The 23,570-nt window shown below is 35.0% G+C and overlaps 1 protein-coding gene across 1 annotated transcript in view; it reads left to right on the top strand.

Moving 5' to 3' along the window:
- The window catches only part of CEP126 (centrosomal protein 126), an 88,330-nt gene that overhangs the window by 49,848 nt on the left and 14,912 nt on the right, over positions 1 to 23,570 (top strand). The window contains exons 5-7 of the mRNA XM_054592607.1: positions 11,350 to 11,548; positions 15,307 to 17,461; positions 23,399 to 23,511. Coding sequence (XP_054448582.1) covers positions 11,350 to 11,548; positions 15,307 to 17,461; positions 23,399 to 23,511 — 2,467 coding nt within the window. The remainder of the gene's footprint in view (positions 1 to 11,349; positions 11,549 to 15,306; positions 17,462 to 23,398; positions 23,512 to 23,570) is intronic.

Below are 23,570 nucleotides of genomic sequence, written 5' to 3' on the forward strand. Positions count from 1 at the left end.
AAGTGGGGAAAGATTGAGGGTGGGAGGTGGTGGCGGGGGCAGGGGAAAGTGGTGGAGGGAAAATGGAGACAACTGTACTTGAATGACAATAAAAAGATAAAGAAAGAAAAATTAAAAGCAAGGACCTACAACCAAGATTACTCTACCATATCAAACTGAAGGAGAGATAAAGAGCTTCCCAGACAAGAAAAACAGAGTTCGTCACCACCAAATCAGTATTATATGAAATGTTAACAGATCTTCTTTAAGAAGAAGAAAAAAAATAAAGGATCAAAAATATGAACAATAAATGGCAATAAATGCATATCTATTAACAATCAAGTCTAAAAACAAAATAAGTGAATAAGCAGAACAGAAACAGACTCATAGATACAGAGAACATTTTGACAGTTGCCAGATGGGAGGGGATTGGGGGGATGAGTGAAAAAGGTGAAGGGATTAAGAAGTACAAATTGGTAGTTACAGAATAGTCATGGGATGTAAAGTACAGCATAGGGAATATAGTCAATAATATTCTAATAACTATATATGGTACCAAATGGGTGCAAGATTTATTGGGATGATCGCTTAGTAAGTTACGCAATATCTTAATCACTGGGGTGTATAACTGAAACTAATATAATAATGTATATCAACTGTAATTGAAAAATAAAAAACCAATAATTTAACGAAAAAAAATAGCTCTTGACTATTTTGTGGCCTGCCACGAAGAGTCCTTCTATTGAAGAATGTTGACTGTTGACATGCGATGTTTTCTGTCCTCTATTTGAAGCTAAACTCTGCTTATTGTAGTCCTGGGTAGCTAAGTCTTAGCTTAACCCAAGATTACCACTGGTGGATATTGAAATATGACTTTAGTTTCATCCATTAATTGGCAGCCAATATGGCCATATTTATGGCCCAGATTCCTTACCATGAGAAACTGACCAAAAAATCCTATAAGTGTCTCAAACCCACAATTTACTATTTTTTTCCCAGTTCCTCCCTTAAACAACTTCTTCTTTAATAGTCCTCATTTTGATAAATGGTTTCACTGTTCATTGATTAACCATACCTAATCTCCAGAGTCATCCTTGACTCTTCTCAGTCAACTTCCAGTTCTTAAGCAGTTGCCAAATCATGTTGATTCAACCTCCTAATAACTCTCAAGAAATCATCAATTTTGTTAACTAAAGCAAAAAGTGGGAAAAGTGATTTTCCCCACTTTTAGTCTTACTCTACTCTTTCATATTCTAGCAATATTTCTAAAATATGAATGTTGTACACTTGCTTTAAATTTTTCAGTAACTGTTTTAGGACAAACTCCATAATAAGGCTCTTTATGATTTGATTCAAATCTTCCTTTTCAACCAATCTATATTCTCAAAGTATATGCTATCCAAATTGAACTACTTTCAGCTACCTTAACACAACATGTCCTTTCATGCATTCCTGCCTTTTTGCATACTACTTACTTCCTCTGTCTGGACTTCTCAATGTTTGCCTTTGATGAATACCCTCATCTATTAAGTTTCAGGTCAAGTTTATACTCTCTGAGAAGTGTTCACTTATGTCAGTAATCCTTCTTCATTCAAAGTATTTGTTGACTATCTCCAACATGCATAGCACTGAGCTAAGCACTGTAAGATTTAGCTACTGTTCTCTAAAATATTACAATCTGGTTGGGGAGACATGAGTACATATAACAATTAAGCAACAACATACATAATATTGACTTTCAAATCTATTTCTATAGCCTTGACCTCTCATTTTACCTCAGGTCAATTTGTTTTTATACATTTCTACCTAGATGTTTATCTCAATTCAGAAGGCTCAAATAAAACTTAGCAATATCTTGCCAAATCTGTTCTTTTTCATTATGTTCCTTTTTACTTTTAAAGTCACAACTCCCTCCAATCAAAATTTCAGATTCTTTTGATTTTTTTTTTGCTTTTTCCCATTTTCCTCGTTCCATCATATACCAAAGTTATCATCTATTCCTTCCTTCTATTTTTCTTTTCTATTTCACTGCAATGCTTTTAATATTAGTCCTTTTAAATTCATAGTTGGATCCTTCTGATTTTCCTGCCACTGTTCTCTCTATACTCTAATTCTTGTACTCTTACTTGATATACATTTTTAAACTCTTATTTATGTGACTTCTCTGCACCGTGAAATACATTTTCATTCTTTCTTCTTTCTCATCTTTTTCTTGTAACTATTCAAAGAATTTTTATTCTTTATCAGATGTCCTTTCTTCACTATACAAAATAGTGCTATTGTAGTTTAGGCAGTAACAACCTATCCCTTGGATTATCCCACTATTTTTTCTGATCTCCTTGGTTCCAGTTCCTCTCCATCCTCTTCATTCTCCAACATTCATGCCACATATGTTTCTAAAATAATAAAGAGGATTATAACTTTCCCTGCTTAAAAATTTCTACTGATTGTCTACTAGTTATAAGATAAAGTTCTAGCTTTATAGCTAGACACAAAAGCATTTCAAGCCTGATCCCAATCTGCATTCAAGATCATTTCCTGTCCTACCAGCAACACATCCTATAGTCCTGCCACTCTGAACAAGTTCTATTTCCTTAGGGGTCTGTGCCTGTTACAACACTGTAGGCTTAAATATGCCTAAACTCAACACGTGGTGTTATAGTAGATAGTTCCTACTCATCCTTTAGGTCATCTTTGTAACTTTAAATTTTGTACGTTTTTATAATTATGCTAATATTTTTGAAAGTCATACAGCCTCCTTTATATGGTATTACATGTGTGTTACAATGTAACATTATAGCTGTATGGAGAAGCCACTGGAAACAGCGTGGCCCTGACTGGTATGGCTCAGTGGGTTGGGCGTCATCCTGCAAACCGAAAGGTCACCGATTCAATTCCCAGTCTGGGCACATGCCTGGGCAGGCCAGGTCCCCCAGTTGGAGGCATGCAAGAGGCAAGCAATCAATGTTTCTCTCATACATCAATGTTTTTCTCCCTCTCTTTATCCCTCCCTTCCCCTATCTCTGAAAAATAAACAAACAGAATCTTTAAAAAGAAAAGAAAGAAACAGCTTGGATGGGGACAAAAGTTGGTGGGGCAGGGCCTCAGAGAATCACCAGGGCAGAGCAAACAATGTGGACCACGTCAGTGGAATCTCAAATATGGCACCTGCCTGCCAGCGCTGTAGTTGAGAAAGCTCAGCAAAGAAACAATGGCCTCTGCCAGATCAGCTCTCGCCTTGATACCAGACAGTATCCATATGTCTCTGGTGACTTTCAAGCTATTGCCCCAGTACTAGAACTCAGAGGGAGTGAGCCCAATGAAGTCTATGTGTGGACCCTTTAAGAGGAACTGCTTGGGATCCCAGCTGCCCATTGTTTCCCTCAGCCTCGATCCCCACTGGTTTTTACAGCCAGAAGTTATGGGGGCTTCTCCTTCTGGCACTGGAACCCTGGGGTGGGCAACCTGTTGTGGGGCTGGGATCCCTCACTCCTCAGGGATGATTTCTGCAGCCTAGATGTCCCTCCCAATTTTTATTTGCCACACATGGGTATGGAATTAGCCCAGGCTGTGTCTCCACCCCTCCTACCAGTCTGATGTGGCTTCTCTAAATCCCTAGTTACAGGACTTCCATTCCTCTAGATTTTACATGTTTCTGAATGGTGGTGGTTCTGTAGTTGTGGGAGGAGGTGAATACCGCAGTTACCTATGCTGCCATCTTGACTGGAAGTCTCAAAGGGCTAGTCCTTACTATGCCCTTCTACTCACAAAGGACAGCTCAGCCTCAAGGAAAAGATAGCACAATGGGTGGGCATAGAGCCGCTCTAACTTAGAAATCTCATGTTTCAAACTCGACCAATATTTCTTGTAAAGGCTCCGTATGAATAGTTTCCAGGGCCATGAAAGAGATATGTCCAGTCAGTTATAAGAACTACCACTCTCAGAGAAACCCAAAGCTATAGCTTCCTACCAGAAACCTATGGTTTATTAATAGTCCTCTCAGTCCAGATGCAGTTTGCCAATGAAGTTTACTATCATAATCAACATGCCCTATAATACCATTGAAATCCTACTAATAATCCAGGGAAACAGATTTAACCCAAAGCCACATTGCTCCACAGAGAAGAACAGATTTTGTTAATTCTTAACTCACATGCAGATATATATAAGACCACACAGACAATATAAATAAAATTACACAGAAAGTATTATGAGTATACAAGCAAAGAAGAGGGCCACACATCTCTCAAAAATTGTAGCATATAAAGAACAAGCAAAGAAAGACCCTGAGAAGGAACAACAAGAGAAGTAGGAAAATAATCAGGAAAGCATGATGATATGGAAACCACAGGAATTAAAGTCAGGAAAGATAGCACTCAAAGGTGTCTATTTTTGCAATAATTAGGTTAATTAGTTAATCATTAACAAAATCAGTACATTGAAGTGGTAGAGGTAGAAGCTAGATAGCAGTGTGTTAAGGAACACATAAAAGTGTAGGCATTGCAGACAATATACTTCTAGAGCACTTATAGAAAAGCTTATCTGAAAAGGGAAATTGGCAGACTATTAAAGGGGGTTTTAGAGTCCATGGGGAATTTAGAGTGATAACACTTCCAAACCCTTTAGTGTAAAAGTACTGTGCATGTTTGTATACAGTTTTTCACTCTTAGGTTTCTTTTTCTGTGTATCAGTAGTTATCCTTTATGTTATCAGATATCTGTAATTAAAAAGCTCTTTGTACTGCAAATGAAAGGATAGACTTTTGCTTGATAGTTTACAGTTTCTTAAAGTCGTAGAAGAGGCAAAATATCAGAACAACTTTGATTTCCCTGTTGCAAACAAACATAGTTATCATCACACCAAATTTGTTCTAGGACCATTAAATAACATATATCATCTTAGTTTGATGAGAAATTGTCCTCATTCCAAATTAGAATATATAGTTTTCACATTATTATTGTAATATACTATATTGTAATAAACTGTTATGACATGACTTTATGATATCTCTATCTGAATATACACATATACACATATAAATGTCATGTATTTGGAAAACAACAGATATATACAATTTACAAAGAAAACATTATAGTTTACTTATTATAAAGTTCAACTTTTCTTCACAAATAACTAGCGATGTTAAATGTGTGAAAACACTTCATAAACTGTAAAATATACAAATGTGAGATATTGAAATATTAATGATCAGGTGTAAGGTTAATAGAAATATTTATATGTACTACTTATAAATATAATCAAGCTGCAAAAATATTCATGAGCTGTTACATTAAGAATATATTTTCTATGGAATACAAACCTAAAATGCATTGAGAAATAAAGTACAGTCATGCACCAGTTAACGACCAGGATATATTCTGAGAAATGTGTAGTTACTCAATTTTGTCATTGTACAAACATCATAGTGTTCATACACAAACCTAGATGCTATACCCTACTATATGCCCAGACTATATCGTGCACCCTATTACTCCTAGGCTACAAGCCTGTAGAGCATGTTACTGTATAAAACAACATGAAATTAAACCAAGCATAAGTGAAAATGATACAATCAATAGACACAGTAAAAGGCGAGATATACAAGGTTGCTGCCACCATAATATGGCACACATTTTACAGTAAATTTTTTGTAAGTAAAAAGATCATACTCTAAAATAACAATTAAGCTCTCCTCCAAAGACATCTGGTCAGGGTGGAGGCATAGGTTAACACGGCTCACATCCTCGCACAACCACAGCAAATATTACAACTAAACTACAAAACAACTATCTTTCAGAATTGTCAGAAAATAGAGCTGTATGGAAGTCTGACTGTTGGGAAATGCCCTGTCTGGCTTCAGGAACTGTAGCCCCACCAACAGGCGAGAGGGCGCCAACTGGAGCTAAGCAAGGAGGCCTTGGGAAAATAGGCCACTGAGGAAACAAAACCTTTCTCCCTAGCAGGGGCAGGCCCTTGCCTCCCTCATGTCAAGAAAATGGAAGTCCAACAACCAAGGAATTAAAGAAGTCATATTCATTCAGATAGGTAGGAACGGCAGAGACACGCAACAGGTGGTCCCACACCCACATGTGTTGGATAAAAATCAGGACGGATATATCAGGAGTGAGAGATCTCAGCCCCACACCAGGCCACCCAGCCCCGGGTTCCAGTGCCAGAAAAATAAGCCCCCATAACTTCTGGCTGCAAAAATCAGTGGGGTTTGGGGCAGCGGAAGCAACTGCAGGATTCTCAGGCATCTCCTCTTAAAGGGTCCTCAATAGACTTAGGACTTATGCAGAATCACTCCCTCTGATCTCCAGCAATGGGGCAGCAGCTTGAAGGGCACCAATAACACAGGGGGAGAAACTGAAGTGACTGGCATCAGGGCAGGTGCAGGGGGACAGCTTCCTCCTGGACAAAACTCCAATGGACAGGCAGGGACCATTGTCCCTTTTCTGAGCCCTCTCCCACACAGAGCCACATGTCTGAGAATCCATCGACCTGGTTCACACAGGGTGCCCACCCAGGCAATTACCTAAGGCTTCACCCCATCCAACTTACAGGCATGCTTTCCTACACTAGGCCCTGGTACTTAAACTAGGAGTCAAAGCAGCTCTACCTAACACATAGAAACAAACACAGAGAGGCTGCCAAAATGAAGAGACAAAGAAATATGGCCCAAATGAAAGAACAGAAAAAAAACTTCAGAAAAAAACTAAACAAAATGGAGATAAGCAATCTATTAGATGCAGAGTTCAAAACACTGGTTAATAGGCTGCTCAAGGAACCACTGGGTACTTCAACAGCATAAAAAATACCCAGGCAGAAATACAGGTTATGCTAAGAGAAATAAAAATTTACAGCAAATCAACAGTGGACTAGATGAAGCTAAGAATCAAATCAGTGATTTGGAACACAAGGAAGAAAAAAAAGTTCAATCAGAACAGGAAGAGGAAAAAAAATTTAAAAACAAAAAAGAGGATAGGATAAGGAGCCTCTGGGACAACTTTAAACACACCAACATTTGAATCACAGCGGTGCTGGAAAGAAAAGAGAAAAAGTAAGAAACTGAAAACTTATTTGGAAAAAATAATGAAAGAAAATTTCCCTAATTGGGGAAATAAATAGACATACAAGTCCAGGAAGCACAGAGTCCCAAACAAATTGGACCCAAAGAGGACCACACTAAGACACATCATAATTAAAGTGCCAAAGTTTAAAGATAAAGAATCTTAGAAGCAGCAAGAGAAAAGCAGATAGTTACCTACAAATGAGTTTCCATGGACTATCAGCTGATTTCTCAAAAGAAACTTTGCAGGCAAGAAGGGACTGGCAAGAAGTATTCAAAGTGATGAAAAGCAAGGAGCTACAATCTAGATTACTCTATGCAGCCAAGCTATTATTTAGAATGGAAGGGCAGATAAAGTGCTTCCCAGACAAGGTAAATTTAAAGGACTTCATCACCAAGCCCTTATTATATGAAATTTAAAGGGACTTATTTAAGAAAAAGAAGGAGATCAAAGCTATGAACATTAAAATGGTAGTAAATTTACAACAATCAACAGTTGGATCTTAAAAACAAACTAAGCAAGCAAGCAGAATAAAAATAGAATCATAGATATGGAGATCATTTGGAGGGTTATTAGCTGGAAGGGGGAAAGGGGAGAATAGAAGGAAAGCTGCAGGGATTAAGAATTACAAATTGGTAGGTAAAAAATAGGCAGGAAGATGTTAAGAATAGTATTGGAAATGGAGTAGCCAAAGAAATTATACGCATGACCCATTGGCATGAACTAAGGGGGCGATTGCCAGAGGGAATGGGGCGGGGGGGTACCAGGTGGAGGGAGGCAAAGGGGAAACAATTGGGACAACTGTAATAGCATAATGAATAAAATATATTTAAAAAATAAAAATAAATAAAAGAATGCTTAAAAGTATAGTTTAATAAATACATAAATAATAGCCATTTATTATCATTATCAAGGATGATATACTATACATAATTGTATGTACTATACTTTTATATGTCTGGCAGTGCAGTACATTTGTTTACACCAGCATCACATGAGGGATGTGTTGGGCTAAGATGATAAAATGGATAAGACATCACTAGATGATAGGTTTTTTTATTTCCATAATCTTACAGGACTACAATCATATATGTGATCTGTTGTTGATCAGAACATTATTATGCAGCGATAATTGTAATGCCAAGAAACAAGGAGCTCCAAAGAAATGGAGATATGTCAGTATATATAAACAATTGTTCAATTATGAAAAATATTAATATTAGACAAAAATAATTTAAGATATTAGTAATGTGGTTATCTAAAGGAAAAATGATATAAAAAAATGAAAGGCGTTCAAAGCTTAAGCCTCAAAAAAAGCAGAGAATGTGTTCATATGAAAATCAAAGTTGCCTCAGGAAATAATGAGATACAAGAAGGATAATCAGAGACTTACATTAAACATATAAGTAATCAGCTTTCTACCACATGCCAATTTTTATCACAAAGATAATATACTTAACCTTTCTGGTAGATGTAGGGTAAAAGAAGCTATATTTACTCTCATGTTAAATTTTTATTATTTGATGTTGTTAGATATCTATCTCCAATATCCATGTATTTGTGATAAGATCATAAATATTAAAACACACGCTACACTGAGAAATCTGGCCAGACCTGAGAAGTAGTCTATTTGACCACTATTTTCCCTTTTTATTAGTGCATTAAACCAGATAATTTAGCCTATATTCATTATCCGTGTGACTGTCAGACTTCCAAGTGGTGAAAATATGCTAAGAGCAAGGGATGAGAAAAATGGAACCTGAATAAGCTATGTACATTTCTTGGCCCATATGAGAGCACACTGATTGAACAAAGATCATGCATGGACCCTAAGGACAAAAAAATAATATTAATCAAAAGCCTAGAGTCAGCCCAATATACCAAAAAGCCATCTTAATAAGGCTGTCTCTCTACCTGCCTGTCCAAATGCTTTTCCACCTGTGCAGATCCATTCCTGCCTGTCCAGCTGTCTCCACACCTTATCCCTACTTACCTGATCAGCTGTCTCATTCACGGGCCTCATTGCTATCCCACCATTCCCAAATTCTTCCAAGCTATCCAACTGTTTCTCCCACTCGCCAGCCCTCTATCCTGCCTATCCGTCCATCTGTCCCCTCTACTCTTCAGAAGACCTTTTTACCAGCCCCATTATTGTCCCACTCAATTAAATACCTTCCTCGCCCACCAGCCCCAGTTACTCCCAGCTTTCCTAGGAGTTTCCCTTTTCTACCAGCCCCAATTCCTTCTGGCCCACCTGACCATTTACCACAGCCACCCCAAAGTTCCCCAACCATTCCTGATTCTGACTCACAGAGCAAGTTATTTTACAAAACATTCAGGCGCAAACGTTTCCTTCCAGCACAGCATTGTACCCCAGCCACCCTAATGCCTGCCCTTGTTCACCATTCCCTTCCAGCTCAACTGGTTGTTTCCCCAACCCCTTTGGAAGCTTGCCCAGTTTTGAAGCCTTCCAGTTTATTCAGTCATCCCTCTCATCAACTGGTCCCCACTCGTTCTTATAACATTTCATTGCCTGAACATCCTGCTAGCTTAGATCCTTTTCAGTCAGTCCAGCAATCTGTTCCAGACACTACATTGTCAAATCTTCCCCAGGCCTTTGCAGACCACCCACCTGCCTCAATTCTTTCCCATCCATCTCCCTGCCATTCTCCATCCTCTTCTTTGTCTTCATCTCCTTCTCCTTCTACATCCTCTTCTTCAGCATCTGTACAGCATTCTTCTTCGTCCATTCTTACTTCTCCTTCACCTTCTTCCTCTACCTCTCCCTCCTTACCTCCCTCATCTATCCCTCTTTTTTCCTCACCTTTACATTCAACTCCGTCTCCATTTTTTCTTCCAACTTATTTAGATTTCCCCTCTCCAATTTCTCCTGTATCTTCTTCCTTTATGATTTCTTCTTCCTTTCCCCCCATGCTTCACTCCCCCTCTCTTTCTGCCTCCCCGTCTCCTTTTATTCCCATCCATCCCTTTAATCCTCCTCACTGGGGGAAGAAAGTAGAGAAGAGAAGAGAAGCAAGTGGAGTAGCGAAGAAAGAAATAGAGAAGAAAAAGTTGAGAGACGACAACTTTAAAGGTAAATAAATTGAGTTTATTAGATATTTTGTAGATTTAGCAATATTTTGTTTGGGAAGGGTGACTGAAGGAAGGAATATGTAAGAGTAGAAAGGCCTAAAAGGAAGAGACAGAATCATACTTTTCAATGTTCAGAAACTTGTGTTAAATAACTTCTTGCTCACCCTTATTTCCCTGTGGTCACGAAAAGATCGTAAGGAATCTAGTACTCATTGACCCAGACTATTTCAGTTTGTCCAAATAAAGATGTATATGGATATTGGAGATAGGTATATGTCACATACCTCACCTTCGAAAACATTTTTATCTTCATTGACTTGAGTAATTGACTTCAAATGAATTAGAAATAAATGTCCTTGGGATTCACACTGATGGCCCCAGTGCAGCAGCAGTCAGCTTTTTCATATACCTCATCCCCATCCCACCCCACCCAAAATCTTCCATTTGTTCTTTGTTTTTCACTTTGTACATATGCTGAAATGTAACATGATGTAAGTTTCTAGAAGATGCAAATTTCTTATAGATGATACCATCCCTTGATGATTTTGGGGTGGCATTTTGGCACTAAAAGTAGACTCTACATTAAAGGTACCCTTCTGTGACATTTAAAAAACACGCTTATATATGTGATACAACTGAAAACAAATGTATGCAAGATTCCTCCATGGAGTAGGATCAAAGCACCCAAACCCAGTAAACTAAAATGGAAATTCCTGCCTACCCTGATAAGCAATTTTTATATTTTTCTACCTGCCTGAATCTTCAACTAACTTTATTAGAGTTATAGGAATACCTACCAGCCATGACATCAACTCACAGATAAGGGTAATGCAAATTATTATTATCCAGATAGGAAAGCTCTTGAAGAACTGAGGAGTCACTCTGAACATATGCACAAATTCCTCCTGTATCTGTCTTAAGTAATACAGAAATAGGATTTAATAAAGCCATGAATAACTAAGCATTCTTACATGAAGGTGGAGTCCTTTATTAGAACTATAATCCCACAGCCATTTTTCTTTTAATAGTGACTGCCTTAAATTCCCATTTTTTTTTTAATTCCCATTCTAATATGTGTATATATTTCTCCAATATCCTTATATGTGGTTATCTGGACTCACACTACATGAACATGCTATTTTTGTGTGTATAAAAATTAGTTAACTTTATTTAAATGTACTAAGCATTTTTTATGTATGGTTCACAGAACTATAGATAATACCTTACCTTCATCACTATCAAAAAATGATCAGAAGCATCAGAAACATCTCTTATCCAAAATCAATTGTGATAAAGAAATGAAAGAAAACAGCAGGACAAACTTGGCTCCTAACAAAGATGCATTCCAGCTTAAACTAGAGGAAACTCAGAAACTCCTAGAAGAACAGCATCTAAGCAGTTTGCAAGTATGAAACTATAAATATGGTATTAATATTTTAAGATCTAGTAATAATTCTGTCCATTTTGCAGTGTTCTCCACTGAAGAAATGTATGCCATTTGCCAAGTTTAGGCCATGAGAGAGAATGTCAATGAATCAGTACGTATTTATCACAGATTCCAGAAAAATAATTTATTAGTTTTTTGCCCTGCCTTTTACTCATATGTCTCTCTGCATCCTCTATTCTTTTTTATCTCATATTTAGAAAAATAGTCTTTACGAGTGTTATTTTCTGACAAACATGAAAGCTATTTGAAAGTACAAAATAATACGTCACTGTTCGAGAATGGGTTATAAAATGCAACCTAAAAATTATAACACATGTGGTCATTAGGTTCTTAATGAAAATAGAGCACAGTTAACTGGCAATAGTGTTCTATTCTGTCACTTAGGGCACTCTTTATGTTTTTACTCCACCAATGAGTGAGATTTCAGCTGACTTTCCTGAAATGTCCATGCACTTTATTTTTCATGAGTAATTACACACATTTATCAGATTCTTAGTAGGTGATATCAAGATTAAATTAATAAGTTTGGCCTGATATTCAATAGCTAAGCAAAAGTAGCAAGGCTAAAAAAGCAAAACAGGCAACTCTTCTGGCTATGGGAAACTGCCTTCCTGCCATAAATAAGTATAATTCTGAATGAAATGTATGAAACAAATGTTTTTACACATTAGATGATAGGTAGTAGTACAGGATATGATCTTCAAAAAAAAAAGGAAAACAAACGAGATAAACTGTATGATCATACAGGCTTTTCACCTGGACATATTCTCTGGATAAGCCTCAAAAAAATCCATAGGTTACCCACCTGCCTGTCAAAAAAGAAAAAAGAAAGAAAGTAACTTAACACTCTCTTAAAGAAGGCTGAAATCTAAACACAACATAATGTTTGCAATGTCCAACATTCAATCACAATTTCCTAGACGTGAAAATGCAGGAAAATATAGCCCATAAATAGGAAAAAATTAGTCAATATAATCAGATGCAGAAAGGATAGAGATGATGGAATTAACAGGCAGGAATTTAAACCCGTTTTTATAAATATTTTCAAGAAATTAAAGTACAAATGAACATAATGAAAAAGGATATTTTAAAGAAACCAAATAGACCTAGATCGGAAAAGCATAATACTTAAAATGAAAATTTTGCTGGATGGGCTTAACAGTATAGGCATTACAGACAAAAAGATCAATGGACTTGAAGACATGGCAATAAAAATCATCCAATTGAATCACTGATAGAAAAAGGCTGGAAAAAATAAACAGAACTATTGACCTGTGAGACCATATCAAGCAATATAACATATATTTAATTAAAAACCCACGAAGAGGGAATATTTAAAGAAACAGAGACTAAAAATGTTTCAAATTTGATAAAACTATAAATCCACATATTCAAGAAGCTCAATAAACTCCAAGAAGGATAAACATGTACATTGTGAACACACACACACACACACACACACACACACACACACAGGCAAACACATCAAAGGCACATTAAAATCTAATTAAGCCAGAAAAGAAAAAGATACATTATACATTACACCAGCATGAACAAAAATAAGGTGGACCACTACCTTCAAGCCAAAAGACAGTGGAACAACATTTTCATAGTTCTGAGAGTAGAAAAAAATGACCAACCCAGAATCCTGTATCCAAATAAAATATCATTCTGAAATGAAAGCAAAATAGGCATTTTCAAATAAACAACAGTTGAACACCAGTGCACTACACCAGCATGTACACTACAAGAAATGCTACGGGAAGTTTTCAGGCAGAATGATCTATAGTGACAAAAAGCAGATTAGTAGTTATTTTGATGAGTAAGGATTGACTACAGGAGGCATGAGGGAACTTTTGACAGATGGAGAAGTTCTATGTATTGTTTGGTATCGTGGTTATCGGTGAAAAATAGATCAAAACCTATTGAACTATACATTTAAAATAAGTCCATTTTATTGAAGATAAGTATTCTCAGTAAAACTGATTTAAAAACTCAAAGCATGTTAAGTCTAGTACAATTTATATCAGTAATTTACAAGCAAAACTTGAAGCTTACCATGTTTCATTGTTTAGCATTGATGAGAATTCTGGGAAAATGTAGTGAAATCAGAAGTTACTAAACTTCTTTTGAAGTTCTTTGGGAGATGAGGCCATTACAGTCCTATTCAAATGGAAATTTTAGAGACATGGACATCACACTCATTTAGAAGGACCTTCTAACCCAGATTTCGAGGAAGTCCTCCAGAATTTCCAGTTTCCTTATCAAGGAGCTATGCTCTGTTTTGTGCTCCTATTTAGGTTAAGTGACCAACACTTTATAAAGAGATCACTGTACTGAAGGATGTGATAGGCAGGGGCCAAATACTAGTAATAGCAAACTCTTGTGAGTTCATTTTCAAAACTCATTTCACAGTAATATATCAATCTGTAAACAGTAACTATACAAACCAAAATACTACTATAACTGATTTTCTTGATTTCTTAGTTTATTTTTCTGGGCTACAAAAATAATGTATTTTGGTTTAATATCAGGATATTTAACTTTTCTAAAATTTGTGAAAAATCTTAAGGGACATTAATTTTCTTTCTTTGACTCCATTTAACTTTTTTACTATATTTCCAATTTAAAGTCATCTTGAATTTATTTATATGTACGTAATACAAAAGTAATGCATTCTAGATATGTGTAAGAAATTAGAAATAATTTAAAATATTTGCCATACCTTGAAGTGATAATGAAATTTTATTAAAGACTGATAAAGTCCATGAAATTTCAGTGAAATAGTTATGAGAATATCTGTGGGATTTATGGAAATTATTACTCTGCTAAATCTCAAAAAAAGAGCCATTAAAAATCAAGTTTTTGCCCTGACTGGTGTGGCCCAGTGGATTTAGTGCTGTCCTGCGAACCAAAGGGTCACCAATTCGATGCCCAGTCAGGGCACATGCCTGGGTTGCAGGCCAGGCCCCAGTAGCGGGCAACCTGAGAGGCAACCGCACATTGATGTTTCTGTCTCTTTCTCCCTCCCTCCCTCTCTCTCTCTAAAAATTAATTAAGTAAAGTCTTTTTTTTTTTATTTTAATCAAGTTTCCAACCCTAAGTCCATGTTAGAATTACCAGGGGAATTTTTAAATAATAATACCAATGCATGGACCTCATCCAAGTATTAAATCAGCAGGACTTGGGCATAGATATTTTTACAAAGCTTCTTATGTAGTTCAAATATGCAGCCAGAGTTAAGAACTCTGCTGTGTAGGCCATGACATTAACTTATATAAAAAGATGTAGCGCTTCCAACAGGAAATTCACATCAAAAGATCATAGAGCTTTTAGGAACTTCATTCAAGTCCAGTGAATGTTTCAGGGAAAAATACCATTTGTAAATAGCTTTTACAGGGTTTCACATGCTGTTATGAAGTCTTTATACTCTGAATGGAATAGCCATAGCAAAATTATTTTCTAAGCTATAACTGGCTAGAATAACTGGGTAGTTTCTTTAGGCAGCAACTTTACTATTAAAGTCTTTATTAGCTCCCTCTTTTCCACTCTGAGGACTGTGCTAGGGATATAGACTATTTGTATGTTAAGCTGTTAATAATCATTTTACTGTGTTTTACATGCCAAGGAAAATGGGGCTCAGTAATAACAATGAATGATAAATTTTGGCATTTAAAAAATTTCTAAGCTCTAAAACCTTGTTCTTTTATCTTTCAGAAATTTTGTGATGAAGTTTATCAGATAACAAATTCTGAAACCCTCTCAAATGTAGACAGTCTTGAGGCTGGAGAACATGAAAATATCTATTTAACACTTATTAATGAGGAGCCTTCCACATCAATCCAGCAGAGTTCTATTTTCCTTAAATCAACAAATCTGCAATCCACTAATCTAAGCTGCTTTGATGAAGATAAACTGTCATTCTCTAAAACTCAACATATAAATAATTGGTTAATAAATTTAGATGATCTAAATACTCAGAATGTTAAACCTTTCTCAGATACTTTAAGTAAACCTAATGTTCTACATTCTCATGAATGTTTTAATAGTAAAGAACAAAATCCATCTGCTCTATATAGAACTGTGGAAAGAGCCACAAATGCTACCAATAATCTAGTAAGCTTTGTATGTAGTCCACCCCTATTTGTTCATGATAAAAAAAGCAAAAAGACCTCTGAAAATAGCACTATGAGGACAATGGACTCCTCCTCTTCTAAGGCATTCAAAAAGGAGAGACCTGTAGTTATTGAGAACCCAACATTTAAATTCAGCAAATCCTGGAATACTCCAGATTGCCTAACGCAAGAGATGGCTACAATTTCAGAACAAGTGAAATATTCTGAATTAACTCAAGAAAATAGAACTACTTCAATTCCTATTTCATTTGTACCTGTGGCAGCATCTTTATTTTTGCCACCTAATACACAATCATCTAAACCTTTACCAAAGAACAGTATACATATAAGAGAAATCAACCCAGTGCAGTGTTCTGATAAATTAGGAGAATTGAAAGATGCCAAAAATGAAAAGATCAAATATTTTAATTGTAATAAGGATGAATTGCCTATATTTTCAGAGAATTTTCTAACTGCCTATATACCTCACAACTCTGATTCAAAAGGTAAAAAACAGAAAATAACTAAAACATCTACATCATTGTCTGATATAATTTCTAATTATGACTTAGTTGGTCAGCACAAGAAAAGGAGATACAATATTCATGAGAAAAGCAGTGTGAGGTTTCTTAAAAGTATTTTAAAAAAAGAATCTAAATATGAACATGATTATTTCAAGGCACTAGTTATAAATCAAGGCTTTAACATAGGAAATCAAAAAGCAGGAGCTATCAGAGATAGTATTGAATTAACAAAAGAAAAAGGAAAAAGTGCGGAAATTCCAAAGACTATTAAAAAACTGAGGTGGTTTGATGAAACTGGAGATATTACAGGGAAAAATTATGAAGATAACCATTCACTGAAAAACAGAATGGAAATATCTCAACAGTGGTCTCAACCTCTCCACATTCAAACTAATAATGGTGCTACCAACAACATAAGTAGTGTTGCTGCTTGTACTGTAAATTCTACTACTACAAAAAAGTCCAATGATGATTCTGTCTCTGGAAATGTTGCTGCTTTAGGAGGATCTGGAACTAACCCTGCATCTTTGAACTGTTCTATACCTTCAGATTTTAACATTGCTAAGCAAGCCTGGTCAGCCTCAGAAAAAGAGGAAAGTAAATCTCCTATACACAGCGGTAATTCTAAAACTCAGAAAGCTAATCTACAAAGAGATAAAACAAAGGTAATTAGAACAACATCTGCTAAAGTTCAATCAGGGTTTGTATATCCAAACAGAAAAGGCACTGTTATTCGAACACAATCTGCAAGCAACGCCAACACATTTTTACAAGCTCAGGGTAAATTAATTGTACCTCATCCTCCTAAACCTCCATCAAATATTAGGAGTGATAAAAATATACAGGTATCTCAGTGTCAATCAGAAATGCAAGATTCTCAAAACATTAGTACAAATAACTATTTTAATTCAAAATATGTGCTTCCAACTGAACACAAGTTGAATCAGTGGAATAAAGAAAGTAATCTTCCACTCTCAGATGTTTGTTCTGACTCAGCCACTGTGATGCCATTTCTACCATATTATTCTTCTGCATGCCAAACTTCGGCAAAAATAAATCATTCAAATGTCACTGAAATCATTGCCCAGCAAGATGGGGCATTATATGGCACCCAAAGGTGTCCTGTTTATCAAGAAAGTCATCACTCTGTGGCTTTTAGACCTATTAAAGAAGAATCTGTTCCCTCATGGAAGAGACAGCATAATATTCTGGGTCAAAATGAAAAGGCTGCTGGTAAGAATAAATTTATATTTTATAGACAAAATGTACATTTAAAATTCATGTGAAATTTTTTTTACTGTGGTATAGCAATATATACCTTATAGATATTAATGTTAAATAACTTTATAGAAACAACTTATCTTCCTTATTATTGTATCCTTGTCTGTCTAGCAGCTGAAATTTTTAAAAGAATTATCCAACCTTTCCTCAACTAAAATTAGAAACTTTTGCTAGCCTCCAGTTTTTCCATGACTTTTCTTGTTAGTTTGAAAGTGAGAGGACAAAGAATGGGGTCTAATTCTTATCCCCTGTCATTCTGTCGTTATCCCTAATATTGTAGTCAAAATGTCTATCAAATCAAAGTAAAAATGTTGTTCAAATTATTCTAAATAGATGAATAAATGTTATAATACTTTCCTTTATTTTTTTAAATGTTTATTAAATTGAGTTGTTATAAGCTAATGATAGGTGTGCCAAACCCTTCTACCCCCTTTCCAAAAGAGTGGCATTTCTACTGTTATGTTATATATGTTGGTTTTCACGTAGAGAAAAAAATGATAGCATTTCTTTAAACATTTTTGGAAATTATTTCCCTACAGAATATCATTGTCCTTTGTAGCTGTTTGATGCCTCATGAAGCTACTTTCCTCTAAGGGAATGGACTAAGCGCCCATAAATTTTTCTACCAGTGGGAATCAGTTGCCTATTGTGGAATAGATAGGACTTGGGGGTACAGGGAGAATCAGAAAAGCAATGCTTTCCTTTTCCCAAAGGTATGAATAAATATTGAAAAATATAAATTGGGAGTTAATTTAAAATTGAATATTTAAAGCCTTCAATTATACCATGAGATTTTAAGAACAAGGGAATTTTTTTTTGTAATTCATCACTGAATCTGCAGGTCCTGACTGTGCATGGAACTTAATAGACACCCAAATTTTTCTTGAATGAATGGGCACAAGCCTTATTGGCAGATGAAAAGCTAAATGCAAAGACTTTAATTGAAAAAATCTTCAATATTTATCTACAAAAACTTAGATTTAAAAAAAATTGTTATCTCTCACTAGAGTAGAATCACGAAAGGACTCTTCCAATCTCACATATTTGTTCTCACTGTGATGCCATCACTTTTTATCCAGGAATTTCAAATGTAACTTTAGTTTTCACACTGCCTCCAAAAGATGAAAGCATGATACAGATTTGACATTCTAAAGTGATAGTGATAGATAAATTACGATGCTTACCTTTTTGAGTTCCTTCTCTGTGCCAGTTACAATGCCAGGTGCTTTATACTTACTGTCTCATTTATAATCTCACAACAATCCTGAGCAGTAAGTATTTTTATAACACCATTGGCAAAGAAAGAAGTAGATTGCTCGAAGGCAAGCTAGTAATAGCAAAATTGATATTTTAATCCAAATATACATAACTCCAAGTTTTATGTTTCTTCTATTAAAACTATATAATAAATATAGTTATTAAGCAGATATATTTCAGAGTCTAAGCTCATCAGAAAAAAATATTAGGCAACATAGTTTGCCAATAGTTTAAGCATAAAAGGGTAGCATATTAAAGTTATATTTTCATTCTCTGATAAAAATATAGATGTTCATCTGGAGAAACCAATATTTAATCAAATGAGGTAGTTCTTAAGGATGTTTATATAAGGGACAGTGGAAAATGTAATGAATTTTAACATTATTCAGCCATGTTTTTAAAGAGATAGACATATTCAAACTGCTGTATATGTCAATACTTCGTAATACAGTGATTATACTTAGAAAATCTAATAACAATACAAATACTTCATATGTTCAGTCATTCAAACTTATCTTTGAAAACAATTTAAATACTAAACATTGTAAATGAAGACTTTACTAATACTGAGTTATAGTTCAATGAGTATCTGTTCATTTTTCTTCCTACTCTCCTACTTACCAGGTCATTTTTATTCTTACACTCAGTGTATCCGGGGTTGGAAATTATGGAGAGCATCTTCCTCTCCATTAGCATTTCCAGAACTCTCAAGCAAAGCTATCCAGTAAAAACTTGATTCCCCTGAAGCTCAAGCCATTCAACTATACTACCTCCTGACTTCTCAAGTCATTCCTTCCCTCAAAGATGTCTTCTGGTTCAGTCTTTTTATGCAGTCTTTGCCAAAATACTGCGATTCAGCATTTATGTGGATGAAAAATCCTACACTGATCTCTATCAATTCTTTCTCATCTCTAATGATTTTCTGTAACATTCTGCCTCAAGTACCCATTCCCTTTGTCATACCCTGGATCTTGTCAACACTCATAACTCCTCTACATCTATAATCAGTAATTCAATTTACTTATCCCCTCTGACTACAATATGGTATCTACACAAGCATATCTAGACTATGGAATAAAATGCAATCTACAGACAGGCCCACATATTTTAGACCCCAGTGCCTAATTTTAGGCAAAAGTGGTACTGCATAACAGGGAGAAAAGACCTGTTTTTTCATTAAATAGTGCTAAAGTCATTTAGATGATCATATGGTACTAGTAAAATGCTCCTTAATTCATGCCATATGTAAAACTCAATTCCAGGTACACTGTAGATATAAATATGAAAAGTGAAAAAGAAATGCTTCTAGAAGATAACATAGGCTTTAGAATGGGCAGAGATTTCTTACCCTGGGTAGAGATTTCTTACCCAGACATAATAACACTAACCATTAAGGAGAAGATTAATAAATTGTACATTAAAATTAAAATTAGGTGTTCAAAATACCAACAAGATATTGAAAAGGCAAACCATGAAGGTGAGGGAAGATATATACAATGTATAATACTGCCAAAGAACTCATATCCCTAGTACATAAAGAATTCCTATAATTAATAAGGAGCAGACAACCCATTTATATTAGTCAGAGTTTGACCAGAGAAACAGAACCAGTAAGATAAGATTTATTGCAAGGGATTGGTTTATGTGAAAATGAGGGCTGTCTAGGAAAGTCTGAAATTTTTAGGGCAGGTCATCAGGTAAGGCGCAGATCAGAACTCAGAGGGGTAAACTAAATTGCTATCCACAAACAGAATTTTTTATTTTCTCAGTCCAGCTTTTAAGCACTTTGAACTGATTGAATCAGGTACATGCACGATTATTTAGGGTAATCTCCCTTACTTAAAGCAAACCAATTATGGATTTAAATAACATCTAAAAAATACCTTTACAGCAACACCTAAATTAGTGTTTGATTGAATGAGAAGTGTAGACTAGGTGACCCATCTGAAACACCATCACACTGATCTCTTTAAAGCCAAAATATTTGAATGAGTTTTCCATAAAAGAGGATAGCCTAGTGAACAATAAACATGAGACGACCTCAGCCTCAGTCCTCAGGAAAATTGGCATTAAAACAATTAAGATAGAGTTTTATTTTGAGGTTTGGTAGTAAAACTATTGTATCTAGAATTTTTATTGAAGGCTAGAAATTTGGCCAGTGCAAACTATATTATTTTTGCAAAAATAGCAAGTTTTTCAGCTATGATAGCAATTAGTAGATAATATTTAAGTTCATGTACGTGAATGGAATATAATTTTAGAATCAGAATATTCTAGAATAGAAATTACCGGAGTGCATCATATGTTGTAAGGATAAATGTTTCACAAAACTGTATTTGCATCCTGGGTCACAATGCAAAATATATTTCTTTCTATGAGGCAGTCAAATCAGAATAAAAAATACTAGCATGGAGAGCAAGGGCTAGAATTTTAGATTTTAGAGATTTAACTACTTGAAGCTAAATCACAGCTTTTGCCCTTGACTAGCCCTGTAACCTTAGGCAAGTTATTTATTCTTTCCTGTGCCTTAATTTATTTGTAACAATAATGATGATAATAGTGCCTATAGCTTTAGAACCACCTGGACAATTATAAATGCTCAACAAATATTAGGTAGAATTATGTTATTATTTCTTACTCTAAAAGGTCAAGTGTTTAGTTTTTAGCCAACTTTCTTAAAAATTGAAAGCTTTTGTGTCTTTGTTATATAGATGAGATTGACATAGTTATATATATAGTTTTATATGTAGTTATAATATATGCATAAAACTATATATATACATATAGCTACAATATAGAAAATATATATATTAGCTATAGTAACAAATTGGATTCAGTATTCAAATTCACATTGTCCAGTACATAATTTAGGGCTAAAAATACTTTCATTTTTTATCTCCTACCTGAACTTTTATCACAGAAGCACACACATATGCTCCCATAATACTTTTCAGGACATTTGTGTGATTACACACATACTTATATTCTGTGCCCCAGACCAATTGAATTTTCTACCTTTCAGCCCCCTAAAACTTCTTAACGTCTTCATCACTGTTAGTTTGTGCCTTTGCACATAATGTTCCTTTTGACTCAAAAAGTCCTTTTCCTTAGGAAACTACTCCTCCTTTAAGACGAAGGTCAGGCATAACCTTCCCTGTGAAACCTGTCTTGATTCTTACAAAGATACTCTATCCTCTCAACTTTTACTTACTTCCGTTTATTGCTCTACATAGTGTATGTGTATTCATTTTACTGTAATAAGCCATTTAAATCCTTCTAAACTAATAGACTCCAAAATTTTTAAGTACCGCTGTTAAAAAATATTTTGAGCACATATATTTATGCCATATGCATGTATTACTATACTAATATCTATATTAAGCACCTTAACCAGAAAAACTTTTAAACACTAAGATAAAGTACAGACTGTTTAAATAATTTTGAAATTTTGTGTTTTATAAATAATACGCTAATTATAAAATAATTTTATATATAAAATATTTTTTCTATTATATCTCATTAATAATCCTCTGAAAACTCAGTTTCAAATATCTTATCAGTTTTGATGACTATTTCATATACCATTGTTAGTTAATGCATCCAAATACAATACACATTTAGGGTGAAGTTTATTATTATAATTTTGGGGTAATTTTATTTGTGATCCTATCTTTGTTATAAACATAATTATACTGTCATTTGCCATTATGTGGCAAAGAGTTGGCAGTAATAATAAGAGATGTGTCAGCTGTGCCTTTCTTATTCACCTGTGTGTGCATTATTTCTACTATCTTTGATCTATGATTTTGCAAAATATATTTTAATTAGTTATATACATAGAAAAATAATACAAATACTCATATACCCACCACTTGCCTTAAAAAATAGAATATCACTCATGTAGTGGAAGCCCTACAAAAGCCTCTTTTAGGCTTTTTCTCATTTTGTAAGAACTCATTCAGATACTACAAAATACCCATAATCTACTTACTAGAGCTCACATAAAATTTAGCACGTTGAAGAAAGCAAAAACACATTAATGAATAACACTGCCAACCTCATACACTTAGAATTTCTACTCTTCCTTGAAGATAACTTTGTTTCTGTGTGCAATAAATGAACTTGCAAACTGATAAGGGTGTTAGTGTTAACCACATACAGATTTCCAGTCTGCAGTTGGAAATCCGGGTGTGCTAAGAGCCAACTTAAACTATACAGGATTTTTGACTGCATGGGTAGTCAGTGCCACTAACACCCCCGACCCTGCATTATTTAAGGCTCAACTGTGTCACCACAATATAAAGTTTAATTATTAATTTTTAGGTCATAAATATAAAGTAAAATTCTAATATGTTCTTCCTGCACAGAAGTGATTTATTTTGGTGTCGCACCACACTCTGGAGGTCACTGCTCTATACTGTAAACCCCTCAAAAGCAGATTTTATTTAACTCATTATTGTAAATGTGCCATGCATAATACATATTAAGAGAATAACATGTAAAATAATAAAAAGTTGCTGACTGAATGAAACAGTTTTCTGTGATGTTTGAAGGTAACTGGAAAGTTTGTGTTGGCTACATTACTACCTACTCAATTTGTATAAATTTGACACTGTGCTGGCATTTTTTAAGATTCTACTGTTATGAGAAGAAAACGAATTATTGAAAATAAAAAGAGGACTCTTTTAGAGCAGAAAAAACAAAACCCTGGATCTGTAGGACAGAAGAGCAGTGAGCAAATAAATGTAAGTACATTGTTCATAAAAATCTCTATTGAATGGTGGAAAATTACTTGGACAACAGA

The sequence above is a fragment of the Pteronotus mesoamericanus genome, unplaced genomic scaffold (genome assembly GCF_021234165.1).
Source record: "Pteronotus mesoamericanus isolate MK-2021 breed Mesoamerican mustached bat unplaced genomic scaffold, CSHL_Meso_final scaffold_36, whole genome shotgun sequence".
Classification (NCBI taxonomy): Eukaryota; Metazoa; Chordata; class Mammalia; order Chiroptera; family Mormoopidae; genus Pteronotus; species Pteronotus mesoamericanus.